A 24,523-nucleotide genomic window follows, 5' to 3' on the forward strand; every position below is an offset into this window, starting at 1 on the left:
AGTTCGTTAGCCCAATCGCCCTCGGAGCATCAAAGGATGAAAGAGCGAGGAAATTCGACTTTTGGAGAATCGAACACGCTCGCGTACACCCGTCTAATTTGAGTGATGCACGAATAACGGATGTCGAAAGCCACAAAACAAAAGGTACAATCGTCCTTTGGGGTTTCCATTAAAGTCTGTGTTTTTCGTCGATTTACATGCTGCCGGGTGGCGCGAGCGTCGCCTTTGTATATATACGCTCTGCCAACGCCGAGTGTCCGCTCGATGCTGGCTCTTTCTACTCGCGCCTCTCTCTCTTTCTCTCCTTCCCTCTTTCTCTGCCACCCTCCCTTTCTTCGCTCGGCCTCTTTCTCGCTCTCTCGTCGCTCAAACGTTTGCCTCGTTTCGTTCGGTCGGTACTACAAATTCGACGGGGGTATTACACGCATAGAACGAACGCGTCAGTCAGTCGGCCGGTGAGCGTCGGCCGATCATCGCGACTCTTCGCTCCTGGCTCTTTTACTAATCGGATAGAAACGCACGTTTTAACTTGCGTTAAGCCACGTTTTTATTTCATTTTTCATCACATTTTCGTTCGATCGAACGGTGAATTTTGGTGTTGTGCGAGCCTACCGAGAAACAAAAGTGATTTTTATTTACGTAACGTGACGTTCGCTCGTTCGAGTTCCACGCTAAAACAAACGAAACTGTTCGAAACTGAAGAAAAAGCGCGCAAAGCGCGATATTAAAGTTCAAGAATTTTGAAACATCCATGACACTCGTCCGACGCAACCGATTCACCGTAACAATTCGTTCAACACTTCGAATTTCCTATCGAAAGTTATGGTGATCCATGGTCTAGTTCACTGATCCCGTCTGCTCCAAATCTCGGTGAGTTGAGTTTCGATAATTCGTGGTCGAGAGTTTTTCCAAGGTTTCTCAAACGTCGATCATTTATCCGGATTTCTGAATTCGATTCTTCCCTGTTCGAGCAGTTCCCAGCAGAGGTGAATCACCTCGTCATTCTTTCCATTTCGTAACTCAGCAAGTTTTATGAGGAAAAATGTTTTCGTCACGAAATCCCCAATCGAGTTTGTCTCGGAATTCGAAACTCGATCGTCTTTGCCCTGCGAAATGAGGAGTCTAGTAAACTTTGAGTCGATCTCAGCAAAGTTGACAGAACTCCGGAGTCTTCACAGGCGCAAATGAAGATGAAAAAATGAACGTTTCTTCGGAATATGCGTAAAATCCGCGTTGGCGAACGGGTGCGACATGAGTCAGAGTGCGAAGCTCACAATACCCGCGTATACAACCACCTAACAGAGCGAAAGGAATAAACCAAGAAATTATGGGACCAAGTATTCTCGTTCGTAATCTCGAACATTTATCTTTAAAGTTACAACTCGCAATTAAACAAGTTACAAACGTTGACGCGCCGGTGGATGTTCTGGGGGTGAGAGGGCGGAGGGTCGTTACGAAGTAAAGCATTGAAAAGTAGTCGTGCGAGGAGGGCGAAGATAGCGCGAGGGACATTATCGCATTATTAATTTCAGCTTGCCCGCGAGGATTGATTTTTGTTTCTTGGGACTGCTGGAGGCTCCTCTTGATTTTATTATTCATCTTTTTTCTTTTGTCTTTTAATAAAAATAATGGACGCGCGACGAAACGAGATCGCGGAGAGTCCTTTCGGGCTCGGGAATCGGCAAAGAGAGTATGAAAACGTAGATGCACACGCGCGTTATCTCTTGTGCACACACTCGTGCACGCGTCGTGCTAAGAGAGCCGCGCATCTTCCGAGTCGAGAGCTAGATCTGCCTCGGTATTTTGCACAGAGGGCCGCGCGCTCACTCGCAAGCGTGCGCGATAATTACTCGGCGGAAGCTGCTTCTCTCGCTCCGGGTACCGGAGTAGACGATAGAAATCAGATAAATGCTCGAGGAGCGCAGCAAGAGAGAGAGAGAGAGAGAGAGAGAGCAAGAGATATTTTCTCGTTAGCTGTTATTTACCGAGAGACATTTGTACTCGAGCCTGGGACGACGCGGAGTGGCCTGTGATAACCGCGCTGGGACACGGGGCTCCGGAATAAAATATGCTGGGGAAAAAATTCGTTAGAAAAATGAAAGAAAAGGCGGGTACAATTAGAAGGGGATTGTAGTTGAGTGATTCCGTTTTAATCGATCGAGCGATCGGTGTTAAAAGGCGATGAAATCGCGAAAGTGTAAAACGCTCATGCATTGTGGGCGCGCACGGGTTCGGATCGCTGGTCCGTCTCGTTCCGCTTCCTCATTCTCGAGCCCGCGGCTTCGCGAGTACAAACGAAAAAGTTGAGGCTTCGTGAGCGGAATAGCAGCGCGCGAAGCGCACTCGCTCCGCGTGCAGCGCGGGGCTGTCGAAATTTTTATAATTTCGGAGGAACATGTACTTTATTATTGCGTAGATATGCTCCCCGGGGAACACGTATGAGCGTAGGAGTCGGGATTACCCGTAACGAGAAAGATGTACATAGTAGTAAATACTCGAGCGTATGTACTCGAAAGCGAGCGAGCGCGAGGGCGCGGGGGAGGGACGCAAGCGGGGAAGATCCGAACTGATCGCTTGTAAAGTGTCATACGTTCGAGCGCGGACCTCGTACTCGTTGATTTATAGACGGTGATAAAGAGCCCGAACACCTTCAAGGATATCGTATGTTTACCGTATTTATACGTACATGGGACATTCCGTGCAGATTCGGCCGACGTGCTCACCAAACTCGAGTTTGCGAGCTCATGATTTCAGCTGATTTCTAAAGCGACGCTCCCAGCGAGCGCTGCTTCCAGAACGAGCCGCATTCTCCGAATCTTTTCTCCGGTAAATCCTTGCGAATTAATGGCATTTCGAAGAGACCGGATGCTCTTAACGCACCGGAAGTCGAGGGTGTAAACTTGAAACGCGCTCGCCTGCGGAGGCATCAGACGCGAAGCATCTCCGTGGCACAATTGGCACTTCCGTGCGTGCATCTCAAAGTTTTGCTATTATACCGCATTGCAGTGTCGATACGGTGCGTTCAAGTTCACTGCGCCGGTCCGCGATTCTCGCGCGATCGCTATCTCCAGCTCGCTCTATATATTCTTCAAAGTATAAGAGCGCGAATGGACACAGTTGCGCGATCCAGGAGCGCTACGTCCGCGGCATCACGGTTCATTCTGGTCTATCGAACCGGCGATGCTGATCGTTTTCTCATCGATTTTTCCTTATTCGCATATATAGCGACGGATATGAGAGACTCTTTGCGCTTCGCGTCTCCGCATGTATTTCCGTACTAATGCGGCGCGGTGCACGCATACCGCCAAGAGCCCGCGTCTCGAAATCTATTTTCGTCGGCTTGGAGGTCGTCGTCGTCGTCGTCGTCGTCGTCGTCGCTTCATGCGCGCAGGAGAAATACCCTCTCGGTAGCCCGAATATTGAGCCTAATAATCCGCCATGAATAAGTCTCAGTCGAGGCTTCCAAAGTCCAACAGTATTATTCGCTAAAAATCTCGCCTGAGTCACTCGATCGGATTCACTCCTGGGGAGCGAAAGACACAAACTGCTTTCTGGTGAATTCGATTGATTTCCGCACATTTAAGCTGGCAGTGTCGCTCGATCAAAGTCCATTTCCCTTTTCATTGCGTATATCGAAAAGAGGAAAAAACGTTTGCGCGCTCGTCGGAGATTGGACAAAAGAGAACGGAGGCGCACGAGCGTGTCTCGAGTCAATGAAATGAGCGATATACACCTGAACCGAGGCTAAATCGATATTGAACGCGGCGGGCCAGGTGCAGCACGCGCCGAGCGTCACCGCCGCCGCGCGTCTTCATCTTCACTCCCGTGTTTCCCTCTTCCGGTCACTCGCTTTACGTAAACGTAAATCAACCAAAAAAAACAACGACGTTATTCAATCGATACTCTCTGAAAGTATATTGAAAAAAAAAAACTCGATTGCTCGCATACTCGAGGAACGAACGAATCGCTCGTAAGTGGCTCTCTCGGGGCAGATTTATTCGAGAGCTTAGAGCGCGAGGGGGAGGGAGGCATCGATCTCGGTGGCGAGCGAGCTCGGAGTCGAAATTGAAATCCCGATGATAAATAATCCTCATTTATTTCAATCCCGAGCCCCAAAAATTTTCTCTATGCGAAAAGCGTCAATCAATGATTGACGTTTCTCGTAAAACAGCGTCACGAATAAGCTCGGTGCGTCCGTTACAAGTTCCCCTCAAGAAACCGCGAGAGATGTTACACGAAGATTCGGAGACGCGCGATGAGGAGCGTCGAGGACAGCAGCGCGAGGGCAAGCACCAAGATCGCGCAATTCAAACAGCACGGAAAAGTACGCTGTCAGCTACGACGACGAATCCTTGTGGAAGCTTCATCATAGAAGACCTCTGTGGATCGCTTGTCGTATTATACCTACACTTTGATGCCTTCCAATGCGCGTATTTGTACGTTTATGGATGTTTCGCTCCGAAGGAGAGCCTCTGCCTAGCCGCTGCGTATCCGCGAGAGAATGCAGTAACTGCAGAGTAACTGAAAAAATAAACATGTCGTGGAACAATGACGAATGAGAAAATAGCGTGCATCATCGGATAAAATGAGAGAATAAACAGCTAATGTTCGAGAGGAGAATGGAAATACATGAAAACGTAGGAATCCACGGCAGCGCGCTCGTCGGGCTCGTGAATGTGTGTCCTACACGAACGGGATATGTTTTATTCAGCGTTGCATCGATCCAGCTGAAGTCTCGCCTGCGAACTTGCGATATGTTTGCTGTCTCGTAATCGACTATCGCACTGGTGTGAATATTTATAAAAACTCGAAGTTATCTTTAACCTGAGATTTTCGGTGTCAAAATACTCGGAATATGATAATTACTTAATTAAGTTTAACCGCGAAGAAGAATAATAATGTGCTTGCGCTTTCGTTTTTGATATTCGTAGATCGCTGAGCTGCCAATTATACTTTATAACCGAATCGTATTTCACTCGGATGCGTAACCTCGTGTCGCGCCGCGGATGGTTAAATTTAGTAAGGCCCTTGCGCAGCGGCGTCGAGTTTTATAGAGCGGCGAGGGATTGTCTTACTCGGGAAGCGAACGGCGTACGTAAAGCGATGCGGAACAGTGTTAAAGCAGGTGTCTCGAATTATCGGAGAGCGTATCAGATGTTGAGATTGAGGATGGTGCGCGATGAGGAACGTTACGAAGGAGCAAACAACACGGGAAATAGGCAGGCCTCGCTCCGAGTCTCGTTTTTATTACTTTTTAGTCCGGTCTCGGATCCTCGTGGCCAAAGACAAGAGAAATCACACGTGGCGAGGGCTCGCTCGCGCGAAGCAGGAGCGAATAGTCGAGAAATAAAAGAGCAAGTTCGGGTGGGTAACCTTGAGTCATTCCAAGACCGTATGTTCACCAATATTCTAGGCGCATGCTCGCATCGCAGAGACTCCTGACAATCTGTTCTTGCCCCAAGCGTTTTTCTCATCCCCCCGCCGCGCTCACAAAAGTCAACTCGTGCCCGCGTTCGCTCCGACTCGAAGCGATAGCACGGGGATAATATCGGGGGCACTCGCAATAGGTGTCTCGAGTGAAGGAAGAAAATGGCGAGGCGACGACGAGCGAGAGCAACCGCATCGGAGCCCGCCCCATAGATGGCTCGAAAAGTTGAGCTGCGCGGTGTACACGGTCGCGATAAAAGCCAGCAGCACGACTAGCTTTCATAGCTCGCTCGCTAGCTCGGATCGCTACCGAAGCAATGGCTTCTGACGCAGAAATAAACGTGCCCATGGATCTTTCACGTTCGTCTTGATGATGAACGGACGTACTGGTCGTACTGGAACGAGCAGAACCGATCACCCCTCGCGCGGAGTAAATCTCGCGGCAAATAAAACGCTCTCGAGCAGCTCGCTCTCGCTCGCGAGTCTACGCAAAAAACTAGGATAGACCAACACGGTACGGGTCTTGGACGTGTACACACACGCGCGATACGCGCACTCGAGCGGAGTACAAACGGGGTAGAAACGACGAAGGAGATTAATAAAACCTGTCAGAGCTAATATGGTCTCAATTTTCCTCGCGCGATTCGAAAAATCATTGGACTTTGAGGACTCGAATCTTCAACCGACTTGAAATCGCGTCTCACGACGCATTTCCTAAATTTCGACTTTTCCAAATTTTCACCGCGTTCTCCGCCTCCTTCAGGGACCGAGGGAACTCCATTTTTAACCCCAGCGTCGATCGATTTTCACGAGCATGAGAGCGATTCCAAGTGTTTCCCGGCGTCGTACTTCCTGGCACCTGGTTGACGAGAACAAAAGCAGAGACTCGCGCAGCTCTCCCAGCGTGCAACTCCGCATCGACGAGGGCTTTTCTACTTCTCTCGAGCGCATCTCTCGACTCGGCAAGATCTACGAGGCTATCGCGGAGTAGTTTTGCAGGATGTACGAGGAGAATCTCCGAGCTGAGCTTATCTGGAGAACGCTCAGCGAGAGGGAGAGGAAGGAGCGAGAAGTACCTCCATGCTTGGAACGAGACTAGCGCCGTATACGCGCTTATACGTCGGAGATTCGAAAAACAAAAGCGAAACGCGCCGAGACGTTGTACAGTCGAAAGTCGCTCGCGAGGATCTCTCGCGCGAGCACGCACTTTTCGTCTCGTTTCGAAAGTCTCGTCGAGAATCTACTCGGAAAGGAGACTTAATATCTGTGTCATGGTTAAAAAGGCGCGACTTAATCTCCTTCGGAGGATAATCCCACAGGAAGTTTGACTGTACGAGGAACAATCGGGGGTTACAGAAAAGATCCTGATGCGTGTACAGAATCAACTTTTCTCTCTCCCCTCTCCCGGTGCAGACGTTTCATACACACAAGCGCATCCACGCTCGCATACACGCACATAATAATATGTGCGCGTATTCAAGCCGAGAGAGCAGATGTCAGATTGCGTATACGTACAAATTCAGGCAGACCGGAAAGTGCACTGAACTTGGAGCAAAAAGTACGTCCCAAGGCTGCTAATGCGCGCCGGAGATGATATACGAACGTAAATATACACACAAAAGTTGATATGTTTTAGCGCAAGATGAGGTTGAGTCTACGGGAGTTGGAGGTCGATATTAAATGAATTTCGTTATCGGCCTCCCTGCGATGAGTTCTTTCACGTCCCGTCGAGGGCCTCGGTACGCGTTGCCTTTTTCCATTTTTCCACCGACGAGAATCAACGCTGAACGAAATGAAACGGAGTCCATTATGGTTACCTGCGTGCGGAGAGCCGCCGAGAGAAAAAATCTTCATTTGCGCGGCGAGATGAATCGGCATTTTTTCTTTTTTCCATCGCTAGACCTGCCCCTGGCGATGACCGAGGGGAATTTTGATTGAGAGACCCCGACCGGGATAATAACCTCGCCGCGAGATCCCCGAATGGAACTACAGCGAAAAAATAAAACAAGGCGACGAACGCCGATGCGAGACTACCGTGAAAAAACGAGGCTTCTTATAGAGTCTCTACTAACGAAGAGTAAATCTACGCGTATTCCCACCCGACCATATACCCAACCATTATTTTAATAAGCATCATTTTTCGGAGATCCGTCAATGACCCCTTACAATGGACATATTTCTTCATCCAGGCCCCGCTTCTTTCCCCCCGGAAACTCGACCGGCCGGCCCACCAGTCGAGAGTGATGCTAGGAAATTTAAACGCGGCGTCGTAGATTTTTGTCTCCCGGTTCTTTCAGACTTTTTGACCCAATACACGAGGCGCGAAGCCTTCCTTAAAGGTGGAGGAGGGTTGGCCCGAGATTCGATGCCATTTGATAGGGCCCAGGAACGTGTTTATCGCAGCATCTCCGCGATGGAGGTCAAGAGTAGGCTCCCCGAGTAGCTGCATGTGGTAAATCATAAAATCGCGATGTAAATTGGTCCTCCGTGAATATGTCGGTTCGGCTGCAAGAAACCTCGAAAAATCCGTTGGACCTTGAGTCAGTAAATTGGTCTCTAATTTTTGATGACTTCGCAAGCTTTCGTCGCGAGTTCCATCTCTCCGGAAACGTTTGAATAACATTGAACGATTCGCTCGACGACGAGGACACCGATTGCCCTTAAAACGTGCTCTTCATCGGGGGCGCAGCAATGTCAAGAAGATACTCGAGGAGAAGACGGCGGTTCGGTGATTAATCGATGGGATCGATCATTTCAAAATATTTATCAGAGCGAGATGGCTCGTTATTTCGCTCGCACCGAGGCTGACATGTGAGATATTTAAATTTCGCGTTCGACTAATCTTTCATTATACGTGAATTGATTGTCCGATTTATTACGAGAGGGCCGATACGCGCAGAGAATAAGAGGGACGTGTGTTTTAAGGTGAAGTGGATCTCTAGACTCGTAGAAAAAAAGAGTATGAAAAAATAGTAGCCGCAGCAGCATTAACCGGTTGAGGGCATTAAAAGTCGACGAGTGAAATTGTTGCCGCGCTCCGGAAGAATATTGAAGCCGTTGAAGGTCTAAACTTCGTGAAATATATATCCGTACATAAACGCTCGCATGATCGCGTATAGCGGCTTCTAGACGCGGGGCTCGTGTCCTTCTCGATCCTCGTCTTGGAGGCAGTGGCACGGAGCAGAGGCGAGATATCCCGGGCATGAACCGCGACAAGGCTGCCTGGAGGACGCGTGCAGGAAATGCCGAGCCCTCGAGGAATGCAGTCGCGACGATACATACCGACGAAATCCATTCAAATGCGAGGACTCGCGTTCCCTCTCGGCCGAGTGTCTTCGCGAGAGCGGAGCGGCGGGGTCGAGGGGGGGCCTTGAAAAAACAAAAACCCAGAGAGAAGACGAGGAGCGAGAGGGAACCGCGCGGAGGACCGAGCGCGAGCCTCTTTTCCTTGTGTCACTCTCTTCGTCATTGGGAATCGCTGCTCTCTCGAGCTTCATCTCCCTTCGCGTGCGTCAGTCCGTGCGTGACAAGTCCCTGTCCGGAGCGCGTTGTTCTGGCTTTAAGCAAGCTCGCACCACGACGAAAACGCGACGGCGACAACGCGAATATGACGAGAGAATTCAAAGGGGCGAAAGGAGCGAGGAAAAGGAACCACGCAGCAGCAAGGCAGCCGAGAGGCCTCGAGGGACACGTGATGCGAATTCTGAGCCAGCCCGACGTCCCCACTTTCCCTCTTTCTATCTCCCCGGCGATTTCTGTTGCGAATGACTCTCCGCGAGGGCTTCTGAAACCTACGCGCGGGCTCCGCGCACTGCCTTCCCTTGTATTATACGCTACTCCTCCCCCTCCTCTGTATTCCCGATATTTGCTTCATTCTACTATATGAACGTGCATCCAGAGTGTAGAAAACTTCGATGAAAGTAAGCGCAGGGGGATAAACGCGATCGCGAGGCTCGTGCACGATACTTGAAGGGCTTTTGTCGCCAATCTCCTCGTTCGATAACCTCCGCGAGACACTTTCTTACGGAATTTCACTTCGTTCATTATTTTTCATGCTTTTTTACACCTTACCATCCAATTTTTTGAACGAACGAGCTATTTACGAGGAAGGGAAAAATCCCTGTGAAAAGGCCTCTGAGCTTTTTCTCGAAGTTTTAATAACCAACCGGTAACGCACTGACAATGAAATTAATAATATTATTGTTCCAATTAGAAACTTTTACCAGAGTATTTAGTAAATTTTGACGCCCTACCTGCAATATTTACTCAGAGAAAACTAAAAATTCCGCAAAATCTTTGAAATCTTACTATGCGTTATACAGCAATGAATACTTTTCGTCAACTTGTCCCTGCAGTCAAACATATCACGGCAAATTTCACAGTGAATTTCACGCTAAATATAAGGGGGCTCGTGCGTTGGAAAGTAAAAAAAAATCGATTATTTTCGGGAACGTTTTCAGGATAGACGAAAATCACCATAGCGAACTTTTCGGTATAGTTTCAAGGATATTTCGAAAGTATACAAAAGCATTTTTTCAATGTGAGAAATACTAATTTGTACATGGTTTATGCGCCGAGTCTGATTGTCGAAGTTTCTCATCTAAATCTCACCAAAAATCCCAAGTTTGTTGTCCATTTTCATATATATTTTCCTTCCATAGGAACCTATAAAAACCCGAAAAAATTGCAAAGTTCTATATTTACAGAACGTTGAAATGCTCTTCTTCTTTAGAATGAGTTTTTTTTACAAACTCCCCAAAAATCTAGAATTCCGTAATCTTTTCAGGTTTTTATATCTCTCCGTGCACAAGGTTAAACATGATTAAACGAAATATACAAATTTACATCCAACCGCAGATTCATTTTCTCCGAAAGCGTTGCATTTGAACGAAGAAACTCTTCCAATAACAGAATCAACAATGTTTATTCTCAGTACACGAGTCGTATGAAAATGATACGAAAGTTCGAGAACTTTTGCACGGCTCTGTACACCGAAACGAAGGAGCATTCCGCTGCCGCATGGCCAGCCATTCGTTTGAACGCGTACGCTCGCATTTGCCTCGATTAAACTAAAAGGATTATAACCTCTCGTCTAATCGAGCGTACGACTCCCGTTTCAAATCGAGTTAGAATAAATGGGGCGCGCTCCCGTATACGAATAGTGCATGTGCGCATTCCCGAGGCGGATGCGCGCGGTCTATCCGCCGGTTATCTGGAGGGACCACTCGAATATCTCTGGAAAGCGAACAGGTTGTTGCTACCGCGAATTCTCGAGGAGCGTGCGAGATATGCGGGCCGATAAAAGGGTTTGTTTGAGGAGCTGCGAGCTGGGAGTGCGGAGATGGCGAGAGAGCTGCGAGAATATGAGTGAGTAGTTTACAGATTCGCGTCTTTGTTCGGCGCTTGGATGAAATTTTGCGATGAGCAAAATGTCAGAATTAGCATAGCCTCGTTTCACTCGAGGAGTGAAACGAGCCTGCACACAAGAGCGGGCGAGTTTCCGTTCGCGGATTCTCTGAGTTTCAAGTTCCTTCTCTCGGAGTTTGTACTTTCCATTTCTTCTCGCTGTTATAAGACGAGAGTCGTGATCCGAGGGACAAAAAGAACTCAAATTTATCGACTCTCCTGCGCGCGCGCGCGCGCGGTTCGATAACGAACGGTAAAAACAGAAAAAAGGCGAAATCCCCCGCGGCCCGTTTGCCCCGATAATTAATTGTGACTCGTACATAATTGATAATGATGGTTACGCCGCGATTGTGCTCGAAGATAGTATATTCTTATCGCACAGCGCGTTAATGCTTTACGAATTAATTTGGTGTCGGGGCCATAAGTGGCGGTTGCATAGTAAACACACAATATATCGAGAGGAGGACCGGTTCGCCTTACTGAAAGCTCCCCTGCGCATACCAACACACGCGCGATAATAAACACGAGAAAGGTGAATACGCGCGTATGAGAAAGCATATTACATAGCTCGGGACAATCGTCGCGCGAGGACTATGGGCTTGAGAATGTCCTGTAAAGTAAAATGTATTGATCTGAGAACTGGACCCGGTTCTCCCGGACGAAGACGACGTCGAAGACGAGGAGGAGAAAGAGCAAGAGGGAGGGAGACTAAGCAATGCGGTAAAACAAGGAGGCTCGAGGGTATCGACACGTTAATGCTTCCCGACGCGTTGCTATAAATCACAGTAGGAAACGCTGCTCACCTGTGTGTGGAGCACTCAGTACATATCCTGCCGATTTAAGATCGGTACGTGTGCTGCAACGATCGCTAGCAAATAAGCTTAGCAACAAAAGAGTGAGTCGCGCGAGCGCACTCGCGCGCACGCGAAGGAGATGCGCGTTCGAGGAAGGGGGACTGAACCGTTATCTCGTTTCTGTCGTATTCGTATAATCGATATTTCGAAATTCGAGTCGTTTTTTTTCTTCATTCATATATCGGACGGTAATGAACGCTTGGAATGGTTAGACACGCGTTGGCGTGCGCGGGGCAAGACATGCGCTCGTGTTTACAGTGGCGTGTTCGAAATTTCGATAGAGCCGCGGGACGACGACTTCGAATTCGATTCCACAAAAAGGTGGCCCTGCTGGCGAAGCACCTTTTAAAACGATCTTTTCAAACACGAACGCATCGCGCGACTCCTCGCGTGTATACACACTTGACCTATTATCCGCGCACACATGGAACAAAACAAGCACAGGTGCATGGTCCGCCATCCCGATTGGGGTTCATGGGAACTTTAGACCGCGAGGGAATAGAGTTTACTCGGTGGATCGACGGCTCCGGACCCTCGTTCTCGTAACAGGTGCACCGTCCATATGGGGGGTCTTTCTCCCCGTTTCTCGGCTCACTCTTCCCACCAATTCCTTCGGTTACCTCTTTTTTTCAATCGTTTTTTTTCAGGTCTCCGCAAGCGCAGAGCTCGCTCGCTCTCTCCGGATCGCCGGCCATCTCTACCATTGCCTTCGCGACTGGGTTTCATCCCGAGCGCTTCGCCACAATCTCGCAGCGTTTCCTCAGCATCCCTCTTTCGATTATGTACTCGCCCGCGTCTTTCATCTCTCCCGCTCTCACAAATCCCCGTGCTCGCCTATACCGCTCACACGTACAGGCCGTTCGAGGCTCGCAGTCCACTCGGACCTCCCTTCTCGCATCGCGAGAAACCTCCGTATCGAGATGAAAATCCGATTTTTCTGCAAAGCTCGAATCACGCAATCTTGGATTGAGGCTCGAGCGGATAAAAACAAAGAGAAATAGCCGGGCAGGATCCCCGACTCGAAAGGCCTCTTACATCGAGATTGAGTAAGAGGCGTGTCCGGGCGAACGCATCATCATCAGTTCGCTTTCTAATGCACGAGGGACCGAGAACGAAAATGAAGGAACGCAGCATAACAGGGCAAAAAACTCTAATCGCTTGCATCCTTTGCTCGCGGCTGCAGCTCCGGGCTTGAGGGACGTACGACAACGGAGCAGGGCCGAGGCGAATAGACGTGCAGAGGCTTTGAGAAGCACGATGAATCTCCATTTCCTAAGAGCTACCGTACGGAGCGCGTCGATTCGCGAGACGTCGTCGAGGAGTTTCGTTGATTTCAGTCGAATCGCGGCGAGCTACGGAATTCGCTGATCGCGAAGCACTTTCTTCTCAATCGGACACTTGCCTGCGCCGCTACCACTTTCGGTTTTGCTGCTCGTTCCACGATTCCAACGCCGGGCGCAAAGCGCACGACAGACTTGGCGTGAAATCATTTTAATCGCCCTCTCTGCTCACCTCGGGACTGCAATCGTATATCAATTCCGGCCGCAGTAAATCGCCGTTTCTTCGGGACGCTTCATGCGAGGTGTCTCTTTAAACTTCAATCGCGGAAATCGTATTACCCGGGATTCTCTCCATTCCGCGCAAATCTACCGCGCAATTGCACCGGCTCGGAGACGGAAAGCCGTAAAACGAGAGTCCAGAATCATCGACCGGATGCTACCACTTTCAAGGAGAAATCTCGGTCTCGTTTATTACGGGCGAAAAAGCACGGGCTCGTATTCTTGATTCGAGTAACTATATACTTTTATTTCTCTCACAGCCCGCGCGCGCGAGCACTCGCTCCTTATTTCCCCACTTCACTTTATACTCATTTTTCCTATTTAATCGTTCCAGGCTGATTACGTACTGCATTCGCGTTAGTCAGTGCGTTTGATTATTCAATAGCTCGTTAATGATTGCCTCGTCCACCGGAGACCAATAAACACTCAATAATATTAATCTCAAACGACGACATTCAAAATCGCGTTATGGAAATTCGAGCATTCGTACGATCAGACTAATTGAATAAATGTTGTTTACATAATTTCGAGTTTTTTTTCTCTCAAATTGGACTTTTTCCCATTAGCCAGGCACACGTCTTAACGATCGATCTTCTTCGACGCAGGCGACAGTGCGTGAGAAAAGCTGGACCTTAAGAATTCGTGTAAAAACCAAATACATTAGGAAATATTCTTCCAATGAACTTTGAATGAAGCAACTATTTTGGGTAATAATTACGTTTGCCACTTTCAAGGCACCCGCGTCGATAGCAGCAGGGAGGACGAATAAGAAAATTCCATTGAAACGTCCTCGATAATCCCCGTCGCTGCGTTTCCATTCGAACTTCTTGGCCTCCTTGTTCCAGAGCCCTTCGATCGACCTTTCCTCGTTTTTTTTGCTGAAACTTCGCCGGGAATAACATGCATGCGCGCGGTGACCGTACCGCGTCGCGGCGCGATGGTGGTTGACGCGGTGCGTCTCGAGTGAAAGTACTCGCGAGGAATTCTTGAGGCCAGTGTGTTGCCTCTGGACTCTGGTTGGGCTCGCGATCTTTCTTTCTCTCTCGCTCTGACAACGGTGTAACTCCAACACCTACCTTACGCAATAGCTCTTAGCCAACAGGTGTATTTACTACGGTATACATTGAGTATTATAATTACGTCCCACGCGGCGAGTTTCGAAGGCAGTTCGTGTATACGCGGGAGCGGCGTTTGATTCGAAGGTCTCAGTGCGATAAGGCACGCAGACGTGTTTTTTTCTTATCGAGAAGCCCCGGTTGGATGTTCGCGGTATGAACGGAAAGGGGCAGCACGAAAGTGCGACGACGAGCTGCTGCGGAAACGTCTGTAAATCACTTAACCGTGTGTGGAAAAATGTGAACTTTCAACGCCTGTAATTAGCCATGTTTTTCTTCCAAAATAAATAAAATCGAAAATTCCGCTAATTTCCTCGTATACGAGTGAGCCCGCCGACTATAAATTCACGCGGTGTGCGGTCAACGTTAACCACTTTTCACAGAGTGCTCCGGAGCTAGGAGAGCCCCGGCGACGAAGGAGCAGGGGGTCGGAAAAAAGTTAGGCAGGAAAAGAGCCTCGCTGGGCCCGGCTCGTAACGTCATGTTGGTGGTCTCAGGGGCATCTCCTCGCGACCGCATCACTGGCAGTAGATGTGGATTAACATAAATTCAACGTCTGCTGTACTGCGAAAGCTCACGTGACATATGCGTCTACCCGCTCGTACAATATCCACATGGAATGTGCATATAGATATAGAGCCAGGTCGGACAGGTGCGTGAGCGTAATAACGCTTTTTAAGCGTGTTCCATACGCGAGGATGACTCGACAAAGTACGTAAATCGCTCTCCGCGCGCACGACCCGAGATAAAATACACTCGAGACCGGGAGAAGCGCGGATGCTGCGGACGCAAAGTGCAAACTCTGCTGTATGCGCGCACTATTGGCTTTTGGCCTTGCGGCCGTAACGCTCGAACGTGCGTGCGTGTTTTATGTGGACGGACAAAAAGGCCTGTAAATTTGAGCAATTAAAATGTTGGCGTGTTCCATTTGATTCTCATATATTTTCGGACGATTCGGCGAGGGCTGTTGGACAAATTGTTAAAGTTTTGTCGATTGCAATGGGATCGTTCGGGTGCACAGAAATCACGGAGCTTTTCGTCATTTGTGAATGATTCGTTCGTGTGACGAAGGCTCAAAGGATAACTCGTGAATGTTTTTAATTTGTGTTCCAGGGCAACAAAGAAGAAACGCGATGTTCAAACGACTGGCGAAATCACGGCGTCACAGCGCCGACGAGGTTGGCTGCTCCCTGCCTCCGGGAGGGATCGGCCTCGAGGAAGCTCCGCGACACGAGCTCCTGCCCAGAAAGTCCCTCGAAGGTCAAATTCAGGCTTTGAACACGGCGCTCCTAAGAGTCTCGAGAAACAAGTACGCTCGGCGGAGCTGCGGCGATGCCCCGACCATGCAGTCGCTCCTCGCGGCCGTGGAAGAACCAACGCCGACCTCGAGAACGAGATCGGAAACGGACTATCAAACGGTCACGGCTGTACCTGCGTTCATCGTTGAACATGAACCCGAAAAGCAGCTACCACCGCAAAGAGGTAAATACGTTTAAAAAAATAAAGCTGCGCAATCGATCTTCGTTGCGCATTGTGCGATATTGGAATTCCGGTAAAAAGCCTCTTATTTGCACACCTCGTTAAACTGCCCTCGTCAATCGAAACATTCCCCGAGATCCTGGGGCGAGGCCAAAGAAAGAAACAAAGAGAGTGGAGAGAAGCAAGAACGAGAGAGAGAGAGAGAGACCAATTGGCGGCTGCGTGAGTGTACGATGAGCGTCTAATAGACATGAACGAGATCCGAAATCGGGTTCTCGGAAGGGAGAAAAACCGGTAGCCCCTCTCGTCATTATCGCTCTATAGAGCCTCTCGACGTCTATGTATCGATACGTAATCCATACGCTCGTGCAAGTCCATAGAAACGTATAATTCGATATGGGGCTTTCGGGCTGAAACCAACCGATTTCTTAGCCTTCCTAACGAAACATTAACTCTGGCAATGTTTTGAGTAGTTCGCCCGTTCGATAAAGTACGGTGAAGGTCCATTTTTTGCGATAGTTTAAGGTCCCCTGATAACGATATAATAAAAATTTGGAATTATTCCATTCGCAATTTTGAGTTATTAACATTCCTTTATCTCGGTGTTATGTGTGTTTCAAGTGTCACGGGTATCGACTCAATCGAGTCAAATCGAAGTGTAAATTTGATCTTTTATGATATTTTAAAGCATTTTATAACATTCTTGTGATAAAAATATTCTCAACGTAAGTGTTTGTTAATTTTATCAATAATTTAGATTTCAAATTAATCAACATAAAGTAGTTGTAAACTTGACTAGTCATAGAACGGCCGAACTGCTTTAACGAGAATTAGACAGTCGCGCTGACTTTGAAATCACTACAGCAATCGCTCTGAAGAGTTTTAAATCCAGAAAACTGCTCGATAGAAGTAAGAAAAACTTGAAATAAGCCGAGAAGAGCCAGCCGATTGGGGCTGGAAGGTCTCGTTCCTGAGTACCAGCGATTTTGAATTATGTACGCTATGCTTGTACGGAGGTACAGGAAGAAAAATCCCGAATGACTAATCACCGGGACACTTGACATTCTCGGCTAATCCTCCGGACCGTCCGCGAGCGCAGGGCGCTCCGTTTAACCGCGAAGCTTGTATCTCGTTTTTCACAAAGTTTAGTTTTTCTTTCATTACTCTGACGTGAACGAGTTTAATCGTTAATCCACCTCGCCCCCGGGATATATCGAGAAATGGCGAATCGAAGAGTCTCGCTGATCCATTCCGGTCGCCGAGACTGGACGTTACGTCGGGCGACACACGCGTCTCTCCTCGTGATGACGTGGCTGCGCGATATTTTTTCGTCATTTTTATCATTGACGCAGCAGCGCGATAGAGTCAAATTTGTCACGAGTAAACGATAGTTTCTCGTCGTTATTTTGTTCCGTTGAAATATTGTTTTGTTACAAAGAAAGAGCCAACCGAGTTCGCGTCGGCAATTTAAGCTGCTCGCCAAAAAGATAAGGATCTTCCAAGATTGCTGTAATATTTTAGAACAAATATTTTTCTTCGAGGACGAGAGTGCGCTCGTCGCGTGGCGAATCTAAGTGCTCGTTCTGCGTTCCGTGATGGCCGTACGATGGGCTCCGCGCTTCGCTACCATTTTACACAAGTAGGCAAACCGAAGTGGAAACCGGACGGGGACAGCGGCGAGGCTCGCGTGTATAACGAGCAACCCGTTGTGAAAAAGAGTGCTTTTCTTTTGAAATACTGTTTGCTTATCTTCGCTATCGACGGGGTTCACGCGCGACATTTTTATTGCGTTTTCAAGGCGAATCAATACACCGCGCGAGCAGCGTCGTAGAAACCGTTGAGCCGCTCGGAACAACGAGCGTAGAAAAACGCACGGGGAGCGCATGTGTGTCGCCCCGTGAATGAATTCAGGGAGCGTGCGTTATCGAAAAACACATGTACCCCCGATACCTGAGCGGCTTGACAATCCGGGCGAGCATTTGCCGCTCCCGTCCATACTAAAATGACCGCGTGGCGCGGAACCGAACCATATCGACCGAATGAACCGTTGCTCCTCGCTCTGCGCATCCGTCTCTTGAGGCCCTTTCGGATAAACGCGCGTTGGTAATCTCGGGGTACTCGGGACGTATCCCGCGAGAGGAAAAAGTAGCCCGAAAACGGCGGTTCTTCTTTTGAGAGGTTCGGCGACGAATGCGGGTTAACGCATTCGTCATCGGATCGATCGTACCGAAAAACAGGACTGTTAGAAACGAAATTTTATTTCGGGAAGGTAGAAAAAGTTGCTGAAGCATTTGGCGGGTTCGAGGACGTGGAAGCTGGTCGCGCCGTTAGCTCTCGGAGTTTGTTCGTGCACATACGCGGAGAGACTGACCGCGAACGCGATTGAAGTTTTTTCCGGTGTTACACGCACGCCGTGCGTATATACGGCGTACATCACGCACGTGATGGGACACTCCGCCGTTTGGCCAATTGCTTCGGAGATGCTCGCATCGACTGACCGCAATCCCCCTCGCCGCTTACTGCACGTAGACGGAAACATTTTGAAAACTTGGCGTCAAGTTTTTGCACGAGACTCATCTCGGGCGCAGAGGACCGCAGCTTCTCTCTCTCTCTCTCTCTCTCTCTCGGGGGACAGGTGCTCGGCACCGGGTATGAGAAATTTTTTATCACCGCGTCATCCTTTGCAGAGACAATGCGTCGTTTGCTCTAGTTTAGGGCTCCGAATCCGCGATAATTGACATATAAAAATGTACGGATCGAAGCCCCGCTGAAACGTCGTCTTGTCGCACCTTTTAATTGAGTATTTTTTGTTATCATTTTTACGAAGGATTGGGTGTTTGGGGCAGGAGGATGAGCAAGAAGATCGAGTCGTTTCGTCGAGCCGGCTCGAGAGAATCGATATGTTCGTCGACCGACAGATCCGAGCACGCTATTCGCGAGAACAACAACGTCTACGCGAGCCACAACAACAACAACAACAACAACGACAATACGAATAACAATAACAATAACGATCGGTTAACGCGAGATAGCTCGAGGGAAAAGAGCCAGAAAAGTGGGAACGATTCGACAAGCACGGAGAAAACGGTAGCGACGAAAAAGTCTGAGGGCAAGTCGGAAAGGAGATTTTTATCGGGGAATTCGCACAGATCACCCTCGCCCTTCAAATCGTTTTTCATACGAATGGGCTCAACGGGCATGCTCAATTCGAATCGTGGGAATAACAGACGCTCCGAACAGCTCGAAAATACGCGCATAACGCCGTCCGAGAAGGAGAATCTTTTCAGGAGTTGCAGCACGAGTCATCTGAACGCGAGTCCAACTTACGTCAAAGGTGACGACCCGTCCGATGGGATTGATCTGCAGATTGGAAATCGCAGAGACAAGACATTGTCGTGCGACGATCTCGCAGCTCGTCGACCGGACGAGGATGTTTTCGGGAACGACACGATCGTCGAGGACCCAACGCTACAGCCCTCCTCGACGTCCTTTCAATCGTGCGACTTCGGTAACTCGAGAAACGAGATACTTCGCAAGTCGAGCAGCTGCGACCTCAAAGAAACGAAAAAGTGCAACTTTCCCTACGCTTTTCTCCGCTCGAAGCTGTCGGTGCTGCCGGAAGAGCGACAACACCAACTTCATTCGACCAAAGATGAAAGACTGTTCAAGGCGACCTCGGAGGAACATTTTCCCGCGTTGAAGATCGAGGAATCTTTCGACGGAACGACGACCCTCGGCCGACGCGGCGCATCTCGAAACAACTACAAAATCGAGAGCCGCCTTTCTCAGCCACGGGACAACGAGAATTGGCGTTACCATCGAAACTCGTACGCCGAACCCGGCGAAACGGTCCTCAGGGGCTCCCGAAACTCGGCGAGGATCGACGAGGATCGTTACAGCCTCAATCCGAGCAGACTGGAGCGAATCGAAGACTGCTTTCGCCAGGACGACGCCTTTTACGAAAGCGGTTATCCGAGAACCTGCAGATCGGCGATGGCAGGGAGCCTCGATCGATCCTCCGACTCGGGATTCGATCGGCGTCCGAACCAACGGCAGCAGTCCTATCGGGAACGGCAGTTCGAGGAATCCAACGACCTTTGCGGCAGGCTCTCGGACCGGAGATTCTCCGAAACGTCGTCGCTGCTCAATGCCGATCTCGATGTCGCCGCGACGTTGCGTCATCAGCGCAGAAATTCGGCGCCGAACGCCGAGCAGAGACTGTCTTCGCACTACGTGAGCTCGAACGAGTCCGGCTACGACAGCGACGGGCCACGCGGTGAATCGACTCTCGCTTCCGAACACGAAAACATCAGTTTACAATGCGTCAATACCGACAGCTCCGACACGAGCAGCGTCGTCGACTCGGAAATCGAAAAGCCCATTAGAACATCAACACCCGCGTGCGACAGCAGTCTCCATCCCGTTGAATCGAGCAGTCTCTCAAAGGACTTTGTGCCCTCGAAGAAGCCTGGATACGCGCTCGAGGAATCCGGCCGGGACGTCAACGGTCTCCGGTGGCATCGGAGCAACTCGGGCAGGATTCTCCCGTCCATACATCACCAGGATTCTTACCCGAGGGAAGACTCCTCCGAGCGTCTCTCGTCCGGGTACAGCCTCGAGGATTCCAACGTCGCTCCTCACCGGGCACGACTGCAGCAGGACAAAACGAGGTTTCTCAGCGACATTATTCAACCGGTCAAGAGAATTCGAAGGTGCAGACTCGTGCAATTGGAGAAAAAGGATTCCCGGGAGAGCCTCGGCATCAGGTTGGCGCAGCAGCGCACCGGGGAGCTCCGTTACATCGTTGTTCAGCTCGAAAACGGCGGCATCGCTCACAGGTTCGTATATCAACACGTTTCTCCATTATTGAGCTCTAAACCTCTCGAACAACAGCCGTCTCTATTATCGCAATCTTCCTTCTGCAGGGACGGTCGACTGAGGCTCGGGGATGAGATAGTCCAGGTCGAGGGTAAAGATCTCAAGACGATGGAAGGCCTCGCCGAAGTCCAGGAATTCCTCAAGTCTTTCACCGGCAACAGAGTCCGACTGGTGACGGCCTACGACGAGGCGCTGCCCCAAGTTTTCAGCGACGTTGCTCCCCCCGAGGAGGAGGAATCCCACGAGGTCGGAAGGAAGGTGAAAAACTCTGGGGCTCTTCCACCGAAGAGTCCGGAAACGGTGGAACGTTACGAGTCGCCGATCGACAAGAACTCGGCACCGAGTCAATCAAACGAAATTGTACAGCTTAGAAAACGCCCCGATAATCTCGCCGTCACTTCCTGTTTGCGAAACAAAAATCGTAAAGAGAGCCTCAACGCTGTCGAAAACCCCGTTGAATCCCAGCAGTATCTGACCCGACACGTCGCCAAATTCGAAAAGGGCTACGGCAAACCGAGCCTCGGATTCAGCGTCGTCGGCGGAAGGGACAGCCCACGGGGCGAGATGGGAATATTCGTCAGAAGAGTCTTTCCTGGTGGACAAGCCGACGTCACGAAATCTCTTTTTCAAGGTAACGTCTCAGTAGGACTCGACTAAAAATCGGTTCTCCCAATGAAAAAATATCACGAAACATTTTCACTGGCCCTCTTTCGGATTGCTCTGGACGGTGATATCGTCTCAATTGGTTATATCCGAATGAATCGAGGGATTGTCGAGAATTTGTAGTTCACGATCGTAGAAGTGCGCCGTTGAAAACGCGATGCATAGATCCCGAGAACGACGTTTAGATCGAGAGAAAGAAGGTGCACGTTTATTTTACAAAGTGGACTGTCAGGCTGACCAAGCGCAAATTACACGTTAGGCGAGTCGAGGGGGTTCAATTTCGCACACGTCCGCGTGCGTTCCGTTGCTCAAGGAATTTGCAAGAACTTCGTGTAGGATGCGCGCGATCTGCGATCGGGTTAGACACGTGCAATTCTATCGTTTCGCGAGTTAAAGAGATAAACGTGGATTAATGATCGAGGCTGGATAGCGAGGGACAGATCTCGAAAGCGTCGAGCGTGCTGGGGATTTTTCACTGCGCTTTGATGTACCGCTCGAGAGACGGGATCGGACAATCGCAATCGATTATTCTTGGACTGCGCGATAGAGGAGGATGATCGGAAAAAGGGATTCGAATTGTTGAGTTTTTTCGGATTATCCGCGGCATTATTATTCCTGCGGGTGAATCCAAAACTCTGAACTGCCTTTACTTTACACTATCGTCAGCGCGTACGTCTCTTTTCGCTGCAGCTTCTCTCCGCGTACACGGGAGAGAGAGAGAGGATGCGTACGCATACGTAAAAATACGTGACGAGCACTTTAAACTCGCAAGCGTTTGCGCGTATTCGCGCTAATGGCGAACGGAGACGAGCTGATATATGCCCATAGCCGTGGCGTGTACACGGCACGAATCGTTAATCCGATAACCAACGGTTCGTGCATCCCTGAACAGTTCTCGCGATCGGCCTCTCGTCTCCGGGGCCTCTACGACGGATAGCGATCATTAGAGAAACGGATAAATATCCAAAATATTAAGGAAACGCTCTTCGACGAAGGTTTGCCCACGGGAAGCAGCTCCGGGGAACGAAACGCTCGTCGTTATTGCAGCCAAAGTCTCATTCAACCTTGCTCGGCTTCCTCGACTTCAATATATTTTTGCTTCCTTCATTTTTTCCGTCGCTTCCATCCCGACGTGCCTCGAGTTTCACCCGCGCGTTTCGTGTTACAACGAAGAAACGCGCTGTGCAACGTTACCAGCCCAGTTTTTGCCGGGGACGAAGCGGCGCGAGCGCCCGCGCGTGTGCGTATTCGCTCGCTCGCGCGAGCGACCGATTTCCTGATCTTCGGGGCACACGCGTCTGCCGCATGCTCTGCTCCTAACGGAATCGTCTCAGCGCTTGGGCTACCGACGACTCGAATTGCCTTTGCTATACGGGGCCCTGTGGGTGACCATATATTATGCGACAGCTGGGACCGGTTGATGGACGAGGGATCGCGGACCGCAACTTTGTATCAAGGGTCAGGGACCGCGATCGCCGCGGCGCGGCAGCGGCGGCCTTCTTCCTACGACGTCACGTTTTTTATCTATCGCTCCGATCCTCCCTTGCCCCTTGAAGCTTTCAGCTTAAAAAGAGCGCAAATTAACATCTTGATTGTATAATTGACCCGTTTACTTTTTTCCTTTATTTTCGATGCTGTCCCGAGCCAGTTCTAGCCGCGCTCGCTCGACGCCTTCTGCTTCCCGTTTTTCACCTCGAAAAATCGCACCGCTCCCTCCCCCCGCGCCTCCTTTCATTTAATGGGCGTGCGTATTTCGATCGAAGACAACCCATACCTGTTCATCCGCGAACGATATTAAATGGAAAGACGAGACACGCGATCAATCAACGTTCTGCGACCATTAAAATATGAGGCTCGTAAATCGTCATCAATAACAGCGCGCTGCCTACGGTATATCCCGATGATACGCTTAGCTTCGAGCATGCGTACATTCGCCGTAAACTACTCAACTTTTTTTCATCGATACATCAGGCACTTGTGAGCCTCCCTGTTAGAAATAATGCTCTTATTAAAAATAAGTGCACTCGCTTGATGAACGAGCGGAAAACTGGATGACAGGTCAAATATTTGTCGAGCCTTGGTATTGCGTGTATTCTTAGGTCTGTTTACACGACGCCCACACTGCACCGATCCCCGATTCGAACAGGTTGACCGAAGCATTTTTTAATTGGCTAAACATCGTAAAAGCACTTCGGAAACAGTCGAAGATTAGACAGCGAGTAGCGACAAGAACGACGAAAAAGTGCGATGATCGCTCATTTCTCGTCACTCAAACTTCTATTCTCTATTGCAGGGGATGAGATTTTGAGTCTGAACGGTAAAGTTCTGAGGGGTTACACGCATCAGGAAGTCATCGAATTGTTCAAAGCTGTGAGAGAAGGTCCGGTGGAGCTGGATTTGGCGAGAAGACACAGGTAGCGAGGCTTTTATTATTGTTTCAATATTTATCAGTGCGATCCGAAAAAATCAACCGAACGAATGAGACATTTTTTTCATTTTCAGATACCCCAAAACACCTGTTAAATCAGCGCCCTACTGACATCGAAAGAGATACAGCGAAACGACAGCGAACAAATGTACGAATATTCTCGTCCAAAAATAGTTTCAACATCGAAACGACTCTTTTAGTGGGCGAACAACTGCCGGTTAAGGAGACCCGCTCTTTCCTCGAAAGCCACTGAGAAATTTTAGATTCTAGTCTGTTCATTTCTTCTCCCTGACCTCTCGTTATCGTCGAAAGCCCTCTGGGCTCAATCGTCTGCGAAAATTTTTCATTCGTTGTCCACTCTTAAATGTAAGATTTTCATTTTCTTTTTTTATCTCTTGTAAGATTTTATACGATTTACTGTTATATTATTATTATTATTATTATCATTATATTATTATTAATATTATTATTTTCATCATTTTTTAATTGTTATTGGAACGTTGAAAATCATTGGCATTCTACACAATGCCCCACACTAGACGACGACCCTCGAATTTTTAATTGTGGCAAATTAATAAAGAAAATAGTAGTTTTTATGACGGCGTACTAATCGAAAAAAACAAACCGAAAAACTCATTGCGTCTACAGACACTAAAGATTCGCCCGAACTTCCTGTCGTCAAAGCTTTCTCTTTGTCATCGCAAAGAATACTCG

General features: G+C 49.2%; 1 protein-coding gene across 1 annotated transcript; it reads left to right on the forward strand.

Annotated features, from left to right (window-relative positions):
* The first annotated feature begins 424 nt into the window (after positions 1–424).
* Positions 425–24,405, forward strand: LOC122413676 (uncharacterized). Its single transcript, XM_043424181.1, has 6 exons — positions 425–870; positions 15,475–15,843; positions 18,668–20,678; positions 20,766–21,349; positions 23,675–23,795; positions 23,884–24,405. Exons 2-6 carry the CDS (start codon positions 15,495–15,497, stop codon positions 23,918–23,920), a joined length of 3,102 nt encoding a protein of 1,033 aa, XP_043280116.1. The 5' UTR covers positions 425–870; positions 15,475–15,494; the 3' UTR covers positions 23,921–24,405.
* The last annotated feature ends 118 nt before the right edge of the window (positions 24,406–24,523 follow it).

This window comes from Venturia canescens, chromosome 7 (genome assembly GCF_019457755.1).
Source record: "Venturia canescens isolate UGA chromosome 7, ASM1945775v1, whole genome shotgun sequence".
NCBI lineage: Eukaryota > Metazoa > Arthropoda > Insecta > Hymenoptera > Ichneumonidae > Venturia > Venturia canescens.

Bases quoted from the DNA above. Each gene is read 5' to 3' on its own strand.
- LOC122413676 (XM_043424181.1), top strand. From the start codon at position 15,495: ATGTTCAAACGACTGGCGAAATCACGGCGTCACAGCGCCGACGAGGTT. The intron at 15,844-18,667 runs GTAAATACGTTT...ATTTTTACGAAG, and splicing joins GCAGCTACCACCGCAAAGAG to GATTGGGTGTTTGGGGCAGG. The intron at 20,679-20,765 runs GTTCGTATATCA...TTCCTTCTGCAG, and splicing joins AACGGCGGCATCGCTCACAG to GGACGGTCGACTGAGGCTCG.